The following is a 12,088-nucleotide window of genomic DNA, read 5'->3' on the forward strand; positions in this document are numbered from 1 at the left end:
CTCAGTGCACTGAAGGAAGAGGCTCTGACTGAGCTTCAGTTTGCTCCATCACACTGAGGCAGATGAGAAACTGTGCGGTCCAGCTGATGAGGTCTGACTTGCCTGTGTCCAGTTCTACTTTGCAAGTCAGAGCTGAGAGCAGACTCCCGCCCTCATCCCCTTCTTTCAGAGCGACGAGTAACAGACGCTGGGCTCACTGTGCTGCTGCAGCATGATGATGGCTGGAGCCCAGGCGCAGGTTCCAGTGTGCTGGGTAAGATGATCTAGAAACGGCGCTGGAGGCAGGAGCAGGACATACAAGTGGGGTTTGATACAGAAGGACCGGCGGACAGTTCGCGAGCAGCGCGCTGAAACAAGCCAGGCTCCCAGCTGGGAAACAGAGAGGGGAGGCTGAGAACGGTGAGGAAACTGGGAGAAAACTAGGAGAAGGGTGCAAAGAAATGAAGCAAGAAAACACCAAGAGCAACAAAAAGGAACATCAGGCTGATGAGCCGACGGCGAAGAAAAATGAAAAGGAAATGAGGCACAAAATGAGCAAGACAGAAAGGAAAAAGAGGGAAGAAGGAGGAAAAGGAATCGCTGTATCGCGACAGGGAATCAGAGCAGCAGAGAAGAGGGGAACGAGACACTCTCGTCTCGGAGAGAACCGAGCGCTCGCAGGGAGAAGGAGGCTCTGACAGCGGAGCACCGACACCGCGGTAAGAAGGAAGTCAATCCGGCTGCTGATTCACGGGACTGGGAACAGATCGGGTCTGGTGGGAGAGGTGGGATTAACCGAACGGCGACCCGATCCAGTTGGAGTGACGGGTCGGGAGCTCGTGGGAAGGTTGCTGTTGCCAGGGGCAACCGCAGGACGCGAGTCGGACCCGAGCCAGGCAGGACAGTCGCTTGTGAAGAAAGACAACAGCTGTGACAGTGATTTTGCTGATTTACTGAAAGAAGTGATTAATGGAGAGACAACAGAAAATAGAGCAATGACATGGACTGAAAGCAGAACAGTTTGACACAAACGAGTAGAATAATTGTTTTCTCCAGGAGAGCCCCTCCCACAGGTAGTGTGCTGATTCAGCCTGTGTGACTGACAGGACAGATGATCAGTGGGGCTGAGTTTGTACCTCCCTCATGAAGACAGGGGCTGAAGTATGGAAAGAGTTTCTCAGTGAAGGAGGCAGTGAAGGTGTAGATATGAGACCTGTTGTCCACATTGTAAAAGGAGACCTGTCCCCCCTCATAGTCCACATACACCCCCACCTTCTGGGGCTTCTGGCTCAGGGGGAGGAGGACTGAGGGTCCAGCAAGAGCCTTGTACTCATTCCCATTCCTCAGCCACACAGCCCAGTAACCATACTGGGGGCTCAGTGGTTTGTTCTCCTTCCTGTTGATGGACTCTCTGGCGACTCCTAAATCCCACTCAGTCTTCTCCCCCACCTCCACCTCCCAGTAGTGTCTCCCTGAGGTGATCCCATCCTTTCCCAGGACACAGACAGCAGTATCAAATCTCTCTGGATTGTCAGGGAGATCTTGCCGTTTCTTTCCATGTCTCACTTGTTTCCCATCCTCAGACAGGATGAGTCTGGGATGAGCTGTATTGGGGTCCAGAGTCACACCAGCTGTGGATCAGAGAGCAGACAGACAGGATGAAATGATCTGTATCTCACTCCTCTCTCAGATGAAAGTGCAGATGCAGGTGTCTAGAGTGTGTATCAGGATTCACACCAGCAGAAAGCTCACTGCAGTAAACTACAGTTCTGTTCAGTCTGCTGATTTCAGCTGGACTGGGCCTGCCTGTCCTGAGACACCCAGGGCATTCAGGGACAAAGATAAAACTGAGCGATGGATTAATTAATCACACCAAACCCATTGTCCTCTTTTCCACTGTTCTGTCGCAGTTTGCACGTGATGCCTGCAGTCACAGGTTCACATCACTGGTTTGGGTTGAACTCGTCTGCAGTCACTGGCGCTTGTTTGTGTGCAGCAGGTAAAAATAAAGAAAACACTTCAGAAAGTGTCATTATTGTGTGGCCAGCGTGTAGTGGACATTACAGTGTGGACAGGACCGGTCCAGATGCTCTGCATGTGTTCTGAAGTGACTGGAGAGACTGGGCAGGCGGACCTGTGGAAATGGGGTCTCCTGGGTTGGTCAGGACAGACAGGTCCAGCCCGGCTGAGATGAGCTGTGAGCGTGTGCAGAGCTCTCACACTGCGAGAGTCTGGCTCCTGTGGGAGAAAGTGTCTTTAAATCTGAAGGAGACCTGATGATCCACTGTGTGCAGATCTCACGGCTGAGGGCATCTTTATACTGATGGATACATTATTTCACAAGAAGAAAAATAAGCAAACTGTCTTTTCATGGTTATTCTGGTTCCTCTCTATCAGTTAGATTGTAAAAGTCTCATTAAGACAAAATTCTTAGAAGCTGAAATTGCTGCCACTTCATTAACAATAACAGGGCCCTGAGTCACACAGGCAGTAACTGCAAGCTTGTCTCCTCCTGCGCTGCTGAGGACAGTAATAAAAAGGATCTGTTGTTTGTGTGTGTTAAGAGCTGTCTGTCAGTGTATTGAACTCTGTCACCTGAATTAAGGCTGAAGTTGTCTTTACACAAGACAGGGGAACCCGAGAGAGAACAGACAAAGCTTGTGTGTGTCTTTTTTTCTTGTTCGTTACACACAAATCAGTGTAATACGTATGGAAACCTGAAAAACAGACACTGTGGGTCAGTTGTAACGAAGTGACCCAGCGCACTAACTGGAGCTCAGCCCCTGGTCAGCACACAGCTCCGTGTTAAACCAGCGCGCCAACTTCAGACCAAGAGCAACAGCTTGGCCGCTGAAATCAGTCCGCAGCTCCGATCTGGGTGTGAATTGAACATTTTTGTTATTTTTTGTGGTGATGAGACTCTACAATTGTATTTCTTAAGGGAAAGCAGGGATATTCAGAAATTGGGGGAACAGCTATTAAAGTTATGTAGTCAAATGTAAAGGTTAAAGAAATAAAAATACTGTAATCGCCATCTTTTTAAAAGTGATGATTTGTGTCAGTTCTAGATGAAGGCAGTCTGCAGGAATGGCTGTAAGAGCTGATGGAAGGACATCTGTGGATATTACTGCACAGAATGATTTCACCTCAATAACTTTCCTTACTCGTCTCGACATCAGTTTGCTGGACTAATAATGAATTTCCCACCAGATCTCACTGTTTTCACTGTTTGTGTTTGTTGAGCCATGTGTGGGTGACCCTGCTCTTCAAGGCTCAGCTGTGTGAGTCTGCAGGTGTGTGTTCATGCTGAAGATCACGATGGTCAGGTCCAGTATAACTCCTACAGGCAGCGCCTGGCTCAGACAGACTACAGAAGGAGAGAACCTGGCAGTGCTGCTGCAGACCAGTGAAGAGAGCTTTCCCTGGATGGCCAGGTGAGAGGATGGAGTCACTGGTACTGAACTCCTCTGTGCAGAACCGTGCGTCTCGAGAGCAGTGCCAGCAGGAAATGCCGAGTGGCCCTCAAGCTAATAGCAGTGAGGGGCCACACCTCCTCCTGGGTACCAGTGCAACAGCTCCAGAGCAGCTGAGAGTTACCATGGAGATACAGCAGGGACCCCAGAGACTCCCCATGAGCCAGGAGACACTGACCCACGGTGCGAGGGAGCAGCATCCTGAAACTGAGGACAGGGGCTCGGCCTTCAAAACCACAACAAAATCAGACAAAATGGTGGAGGAGCTTTCTCAGCGCAGCAAAGAGGGACTGAGTGAGGCAGAGCAGGGTCAACCAAGGACTCTGCTACGAGAGTTTGCAGATGTGTTTGCTGGAAGAGAGGAAGACTGTACTCGTACAAACGAAGCTCAGTGCACCATCGACACTGGTGAAGCAGGACCTATCTGCATCCCTCCCCCCGCCTGGCCTTCCACAAGAGAGCCGAGGCAGAGGAAGCAGTCCGGGGTCTGACTGCAGCAGGGGAGATCGAGCCCTCTGACAGGCCCTGATCTCCCCCTGCAGAAGGACGCTTCACTGCTGGTCTGTACAGACTACAGGGACTCAACAACGTCACCAAGAAGGACTCTTGTCCCCTGAGCCACACTGACGAGGTGCTGGATTATGTCTCAGGGTAGAGCTGGTTCAGCTCTCTGGACCTGTACAGCAGCTACCGGCAAGTTGAGGTGCCCAGAGGTCAGGCCAGAGACTGCCTTCTCCAGAGGTCAGGGCTGTGGCAACACACGCTCCAGCCTTCTGGACTGTGCCCTGCCCAGCCAGCTCTGAGCGGCTGATGGGAAGGGAGCTCAGTGGCGTGCCCAGGTCAGAGTGCCCGGTGTGCCTGGATGACCCTCATTCTCCAGGTCCTGGACAAGTGAAGAAAGGTCAGGGATCTCATGAGGAGGACAGGTCTCAAGACTCACTGAAGACATAAAATCTCCTACAGTAAGAGACTGGTTTCCTGGGAGCATCTGAGCCAGAAGGGTCTCCACAGCCTCTGAAGAGGAGCCACAGTAAACTCCTGGCCAGCCCCCCGGTCAGTTAAGGATGTACTGTAAGGAGTTTCATTGAACCGGCCTGTGACCCTGCTGTGACCTTTGTAAATGACAAGTTCCTGTCAGTGACAACAGACTCACCTGCATGTTTGCGAAGCCTCTCAAACTCTGGAAACAGAGAGAAAGATGTTAGAGAGCTGAGAGCACATTCCTGCTGGAGTCTGGTCTCCAGGAGTGCAGTGTTGTGTGTTGTAGTGCTGTGCTGATCTCTCAGGCAGGACAGTAACACACAGGAGTGTGTTGTCTGGCCAGTGGAGCTGGGGGTCTGTAAGAGACACTGACAGCTCATCCAGCTTGTTAACACACAGTCCAGCTCCACACCTCCCACTGCCTCCAGTACAAAGACAAGGACAGGAGTGACTGAGCAGCCTCCTCACAGGAGTCTGAGCCCTTTCTCTGATCCAGAGCTTCTGCCTGTGAAGCACTGAGGCAGAGCTGAGGCTCAGGGACAGAGAGCAGTTCAAACTCCACTGTGGGAGGAGCAGCATCACACAGCACTTTCTCCAGCTGAACACACCCCTGACACACAAGATCACCCTGCTGCACACCTGATCTCAACACAGACAGCAGTGAGACACACCTGTTCACACACCTGATCTCAACACAGACAGCAGTGAGACACACCTGTTCACACCCCTGATCTCAACACACACAGCAGTGAGACACACCTGTTCACACACCTGATCTCAACACAGAGAGCAGTGAAGACACACCTGTTCACACACCTGATCTCAACACAGACAGCAGTGAAGACACACCTGTTCACACACCTGATCTCAACACAGATAGCAGTGAAGACACACTGTTCACAGTCCTGATCTCAACACAGACAGCATTGAAGACAGTCCTGTTCATAACACAGCAGAAGAGACACACAGTTTCTTCATAGTAGATTGATTTACTGACATTGACAGGTGTTTTGAACTTCACTAACAAGCTGTGTTCACACAGTAATACTCACTGACTCCAGGCACTTTCTCCATTTCTTCACTGATTCTGTCCTCCAGCTGACACACAGCTTTGCTCAGAGCCCCCAGACAGAGATCAGGGTGAACAGTAATGTCAGACCAGTCCTTGGGGTGTGGAGGGGAGCACAGGGAGGGGAAACTCTACAGCAGGAGAGACTCAGAGTCATGGGGGGTCACAGCCTTCTAAGGCAATAAGTCACCTGTGAGTCTGAAACCTAGAGCCCAGTATAGATCACTAAGAGACACACAGTGAGCTCTCTCTGCTCTCTGTAGATACTGTATCTGCTCTCTATAGTGTGTGCTGACCTGTAGGACTCTCTGCTCTCTGTAGATACTGTATCTGCTCTCTACAGTGTGTGCTGACCTGTAGGACTCTCTGCTCTCTGTAGACACTGTATCTGCTCTCTACAGTGTGTGCTGACCTTTAGGTCTCTCTGCTCTCTGTAGATACTGTATCTGCTCTCTACAGTGTGTGCTGACCTGTAGGACTCTCCGCTCTCTGTAGATACTGTATCTGCTCTCTACAGAGTGTGCTGACCTGTAGGACTCTCTGCTCTCTGTAGATACTGTATCTGCTCTCTACAGCGTGTGCTGACCTGTAGGACTCTCTGCTCTCTGTAGATACTGTATCTGCTCTCTACAGTGTGTGCTGACCTGTAGGTCTCCCTGCTCTCTGTAGATACTGTATCTGCTCTCTACAGAGTGTGCTGACCTGTAGGACTCTCTGCTCTCTGTAGATACTGTATCTGCTCTCTACAGTGTGTGCTGACCTGTAGCTCTCTCTGCTCTCTGTAGATACTGTATCTGCTCTCTACAGTGTGTGCTGACCTGTAGGACTCTCTGCTCTCTGTAGATACTGTATCTGCTCTCTACAGTGTGTGCTGACCTGTAGGACTCTCTGCTCTCTGTAGATACTGTATCTGCTCTCTACAGTGTGTGCTGACCTGTAGGACTCTCTGCTCTCTGTAGATACTGTATCTGCTCTCTACAGTGTGTGCTGACCTGTAGGACTCTCTGCTCTCTGTAGATACTGTTTCTGCTCTCTACAGTGTGTGCTGACCTGTAGGTCTCTCTGCTCTCTGTAGACACTGTATCTGCTCTCTACAGTGTGTGCTGACCTTTAGGTCTCTCTTCTCTCTGTAGATACTGTATCTGCTCTCTACAGTGTGTGCTGACCTGTAGGACTCCCTGCTCTCTGTAGATACTGTATCTGCTCTCTACAGTGTGTGCTGACCTGTAGTACTCTCTGCTCTCTGTAGATACTGTATCTGCTCTCTACAGTGTGTGCTGACCTTTAGGTCTCTCTGCTCTCTGTAGATACTGTATCTGCTCTCTACAGTGTGTGCTGACCTGTAGGACTCTCTGCTCTCTGAAGACACTGTATCTGCTCTCTACAGTGTGTGCTGATCTGAAGGTCTCTCTGCTCTCTGTAGATACTGTATCTGCTCTCTACAGTGTGTGCTGACCTGTAGTACTCTCTGCTCTCTGTAGATACTGTATCTGCTCTCTACAGTGTGTGCTGACCTGTAGGACTCTCTGCTCTCTGTAGATACTGTATCTGCTCTCTACAGTGTGTGCTGACCTGTAGGACTCCCTGCTCTCTGTAGATACTGTATCTGCTCTCTACAGTGTGTGCTGACCTGTAGGACTCTCTGCTCTCTGTAGATACTGTATCTGCTCTCTACAGTGTGTGCTGACCTGTAGGACTCTCTGCTCTCTGAAGACACTGTATCTGCTCTCTACAGTGTGTGCTGACCTTTAGGTCTCTCTGCTCTCTGTAGATACTGTATCTGCTCTCTACAGTGTGTGCTGACCTGTAGGACTCTCTGCTCTCTGTAGATATTGTATCTGCTCTCTACAGTGTGTGCTGACCTGTAGGAAGTGGATGTGGTCCTCAGTGTGGGAGAGCTGCTCCAGCTCAGTGTTTCTCCTCTTGAGCTCAGTGATTTCCTGCTCCAGCTCTTTAATGATCCCTTCAGCCCTCCTCTCTGCTGCTCTCTGCTTCTCCTCAATCAGCTTGATGAGCTCAGCCAAGCTTCTGTCAATGGAGACCTGGAGAGCAGTGAAGACCTGCATACGGTCCACAATCTCTCTTTCTGCAGAGCTCTGAGGAGACACCAGGAGACTTCATGAGGTAACAGGAAGGAGTGAAATAACACTGAAATGTGATGATTAATAAATCAATTGCATGTATATAAATCTTCTCATTCCAAAAGTGCTTTACATTTAGGATGAGATACACGCCACACACCCCTGTAATCTGCTCAGACCTGGGTGATACACAGCATATCTTGTCCTTTAACTAGATTCAATTTTTCTTCCTCTTTCTTTTTATCTTCCTCAGTCTTCCTAAGTGTCCTCTCTCTGTGGAGGAGAGAGCAGTGACCCCAGCACTGAGCCCTGCAGTACCCCCCTCAGAAGGATTGACAGGACTCACTTTGCTGAGCTCCACTGCCTGTTTGATCTCCTCCACCTTCTTCAGTCTCTCCTGGATCATCTGTTGTATTCCTGCCCCAGTCTTCCTCAGCTGAGTCTGTGGACAAACAGGGGAACAGAGACACTGAATTCACTACTGTTGGTACTCAAACACTGGACTGAAATTCAAGTAAAACCACAACTGAAACTGTTTGCTAAATCATTCATGTTCATGTATCACTGTCCAGACCACTACACTGAGTCTGTTCCTTTGAAGATGCTATTTTTGATTGCTAGGTATACACTACAGCTTTACTAAAAGAATATCAGTTCATGAAGTAACATCACACCTCCTGATCAATACTCTAGTGATAAATCTACTACGTGAAAGTTTTACATAAAATATTCAATTCTAAACCCACCTTTTTCTTTCTGCATTCCTGCTCTAAAGGGACAGTGCTGTGTGTCCTGTGGTCTGACTCAGAGCAGAACTGACAAACACAGGTCTGGTCAGTCCTGCAGAACAGCTCCAGGAGTCTCTCATGCTTCTCACACAGCCTGTCCTCAAGGCTCTCAACAGGCTCAATCAGTCTGTGCTTCTTCAGTTTAACAAGGTCATAGTGAGGCTGGATGTGAGCTGAACAGTATGACATCTGACACGTCAGACAGGATTTCACAGCCTTGAGTTTTCTCCCAGTGCAGGAATCACAGGACACTTCTCCAGGTTTAGCACAAAGTCCTTCATCACTGCTGACTCTGGTCCTCTTGAACTGCTCAGTGATTTCTGCCAGACTTCTGTTCACACTGAGATCAGGTCTTATAGGAAATGTCTTCTTACACAGTGGACACTGACACACATCACTGCTGTCCCAGTATCTTCCAATACAGGCCAGGCAGTAGTTGTGTCCACAAGGAGTGGACACTGGGCTGGTGAATGTGTCCAGACAGATAGAGCACTGGAACTGCTCTTCAGACAGGACAGTGCTGGGTGAGGCCATTCCTGAGCACAGAGAAGCAGAAACAGAGCCGATCAGAGGAGACGATCAGCACCATCTCAATACAACACAAACAGCACAGAGCTGATCTGGAGAGGCAGGACACCAAAATATAATGTTGAACTAGTTCAATTTTTTAGTTCAATTTTAAAGAAAATCAATAGAGGAGGGTAACTACTCCAGTAACACACCACAAAATACAACAGAACCAACAGAACAAACAAATCTCTCCTTGTTCCCCCTCTACTCCAGGAGATATACTCTGAGCCCCCAGGTTAATCTTATTTAACAGGGTGAGGCTGCAGGTTCTGTAACCTGACGCTGCAAGACTAGATGAATTTATGGAACCACAACAGATAACACATTAAACACAAAACACAGTTAAAAACCTGAACCTTGCGAGAGAGAGCTTGCTATTCTGTGTTTTTTAGGGAAGTAGTGTTTCCTGGGTAAAGATACCTGGGTTAGAGATGTATTCCCTGCTTAGCGTGCAGTTTTAGAATCGGGAGATAGGCTGCTATTTATTACGTGACAGCTGGGGTGCAGAGAGAGAGATTTAACTGCAGGTTGTACATCATTCAGTTAGAAGGCAGTTGATCTGTTATTTGGCATCTGTAGGCTTTAAGAGTTTAATAGAAATTTGGTGGATTTCTGGGTGATGATGCAGAGACTCAATATAAGAGTTTGTATCTACAGCACAACACAGTCAGATATACACACAACATCACACTGATACACACTAACTTTGATTTCTGTCATGATACCAATACACACAAGGAAAATCACAGAAACACATTTGAAATTACTGTATTAAAAGTATAAATACAAATAAACACAGTGTGAAAGGCACATTTTAGCACATAAAATGAAAACCTGATAGCACAGTAAATATTATTGTGACCTGACCACCAGAAAGGATGACCAGTCAGGTCATAGAAAAATACAGGACATCAAAATATAACGATGAACTAGTTCGATTTTGCTGGTAAAAAAAGGAATAAAGGAGGGTAACTACACCAGTAACACACCAACAATTACAACAGAACCAACAAATCACTCACTTTTTCCCCTCTATACCAGGGTAAATACTCTGAGCCCCCAGGTGACCCTTATTTAACAGGGTGAGGCTGCAGTTCTGAACCTAACACAGCATAATAAGACCAGACAAGTCTGTGGACCCACAACAGATAACACATTAAACACAAAACACATATATAAACATTTACAACAAATACACCACCACGTTACACAAAGCAGGGCCACACAGGCCATGTGACCAGAGCAATAACACAGCCCTTCCTCACAATTATATACCAGCATTTACTCACACAGTCGATACACACAAACTACAGACACGAGCAGAAAAACAACAGAAACTCACCTGGAGATACTGGTACACAGACACACCTGCACTGACACTAGAATTCTGCAGTACAGGAAACCCCAGACTGGACTGACTGGGTGAGTCACTGGGAGCACTGTGTCTTGTTGTGTAGCCTGTTTACTTCCTGTTTCTGCTCTGCTCTTCGCTCAGCGTTGAGGTTCGGATGTCCTGAGACCCGCCTGGCACCAGGTCGCCCCACGTCCGCTACCTGAGGGCCTAGGTTTCTATACGGCTTCTCCTGAACAGCTGAGCCCGGGCTAACCCCCGTCTCACCGCTACACATAGGGTCTTCCTCACCCTCATGCCATTCCACAGTTCGTCCCTTCAGACATCCCTGACAAATACTGTACAAGCTGCACACAGACAGAGCCCAGGAGCTGGGCTCAGGGCTCCAGTGCTGGGAGGCTGCAGTGTTAAACACTGTGACACTGCTCTGTCCAGCAGCACTTACTACTGACCTGAATTCAACCTGCAGTACAAGGTCCAGAAATACACAGCCTCCTGGACAGCAACACTCACAGCAGGTTCACACCCACCTGTCTCTTTCCTGGCAGGAGGTTAATTACAGTCCAGATCGTCGAGAAAACTTTTATATTTCTAGTTTTCACGGAAGTTGCTCACAGAGTGAAATGCCGTTCAACTACAGGAAACACAAAGTGAAAGAGAAACCTTCAGGAAAGACAGGAAATATATTTATTTATCTGTTTGTCTGCCGTCAGAGTCGATACGTTGAAATAAAGGAGAAAACTCAAACATTTGACACCATCAGGTTATGATTCACAACAATAAGTCGTGTGTTTAGTGACTAAATGTCTGAGTGTACAGGACAGCAGCTAGCCCTGCAGCACACTGTGCTGTTAACTGCTCGGAGACAGACAGGATACTTACAGACTGGACAACCTGCTCCTGCTGCTCTGAGCTCCTCTCTCTCTTGTTCTGAAAGAAATATTTGAGTATCTGAGGCCTCTTAATAACTAGATTTGAAAAAGGATCTGTTCGCCTCACCTCTCACACCCTGTTTACCAGAGTAATGAAATATTTTCACTTTCTGTTCTCAGTGAAACACAGAGAGGAGTGCAGGAGAGGATTCTGGGAAACTGGGCTGTGGTGGCAGGTTGTGCTGTAGTCATGTGACTCACAGCTCTGTGTTCAAGGACATTTCTGTGGAAATAAGAATATTAACACTCATATCAGTATACCACCCTGGAGCCCCTCTCTCCTTGTCCACAGACTGTGAGACGGCAGCTCCTCTCTCCCTGAAAGGAGCCTCACAGACAAGATGAGTTCACTTCAGCTCAGCTGCCTGTGAGACAGTGAGAGGGGCTCCTGTTGGGCCTGTGTGTGACCATGAGCCAATATTACTGCCTGCTCATGGGGACACCCTGCTGAATGAGGCCCATCTGATCCGAGTGAGTCTTCTGCTCTGTGATGAAGAGGGATTTGAAGTGAGGGAGAGGAGCTGTCAGGATACCCTGCTCCTCTGGGCTGATTCATCCACTGGGAAGAGCAAAGGTTTCTGTCTCCATCTGGCCTCCAGCAGGAAGGAACAGGAGTGTTTTTGCTAGAGGGCTGGTCTGTCTTCCAGGCCTGTGGGAGTCAGAAATCCAGGGCTGCTTGAGGAGATACAGCTTGGATTCTGGGCAGATGGCTGTGTGGTCGCTCATTTCTCAGGCCCCTTGAAAGGCTCCCAGTGTGCTGCAGGGAGCAGAGGGGCTGGTCAAGCAGGACTGAGCTGAGGCACTGCTGCTGCAGGAGTGAGGCAGCGGCGTATCGTCTCCCCACAGCTGAGAGAGACAGGGAGC

At 48.7% G+C, this 12,088-nt stretch overlaps 1 protein-coding gene across 4 annotated transcripts; it reads right to left on the bottom strand.

Moving 5' to 3' along the window:
• Positions 1–910: 910 nt before the first annotated feature.
• LOC148834094 (E3 ubiquitin-protein ligase TRIM39-like) lies at positions 911–11,573 on the bottom strand. 4 transcript variants are annotated; one of them, XM_088916290.1, is made up of 8 exons: positions 11,175–11,573; positions 10,284–10,926; positions 8,330–8,907; positions 7,930–8,025; positions 7,365–7,598; positions 5,486–5,633; positions 4,606–4,632; positions 911–1,610 (listed from the first exon to the last, which is right to left on the bottom strand). In XM_088916290.1, the coding sequence occupies exons 3-8, from the start codon at positions 8,903–8,905 to the stop codon at positions 1,066–1,068; spliced, it is 1,626 nt and encodes a 541-aa protein (XP_088772416.1). In that variant the 5' UTR covers positions 8,906–8,907; positions 10,284–10,926; positions 11,175–11,573; the 3' UTR covers positions 911–1,065. The 4 variants fall into 4 exon arrangements, with proteins under 4 accessions (XP_088772416.1, XP_088772417.1, XP_088772418.1 ...); XM_088916291.1 differs by having other exon boundaries at positions 10,823–10,926; positions 11,175–11,572; XM_088916292.1 differs by lacking the exon at positions 10,284–10,926 and having other exon boundaries at positions 11,175–11,572.
• Between the last annotated feature and the right edge of the window lie 515 nt (positions 11,574–12,088).

Source organism: Atractosteus spatula, chromosome 5 (genome assembly GCF_055471065.1).
Source record: "Atractosteus spatula isolate fAtrSpa1 chromosome 5, fAtrSpa1.hap1, whole genome shotgun sequence".
NCBI classification, from domain to species: Eukaryota; Metazoa; Chordata; class Actinopteri; order Semionotiformes; family Lepisosteidae; genus Atractosteus; species Atractosteus spatula.

Bases quoted from the DNA above. Each gene is read 5' to 3' on its own strand.
- LOC148834094 (XM_088916290.1), bottom strand. From the start codon at position 8,905: ATGGCCTCACCCAGCACTGTCCTGTCTGAAGAGCAGTTCCAGTGCTCT. The intron at 7,599-7,929 runs GTGAGTCCTGTC...GTGTCTCCTCAG, and splicing joins AGGCAGTGGAGCTCAGCAAA to AGCTCTGCAGAAAGAGAGAT. The intron at 1,611-4,605 runs GTGAGTCTGTTG...TCTGATCCACAG, and splicing joins GAGGCTTCGCAAACATGCAG to CTGGTGTGACTCTGGACCCC.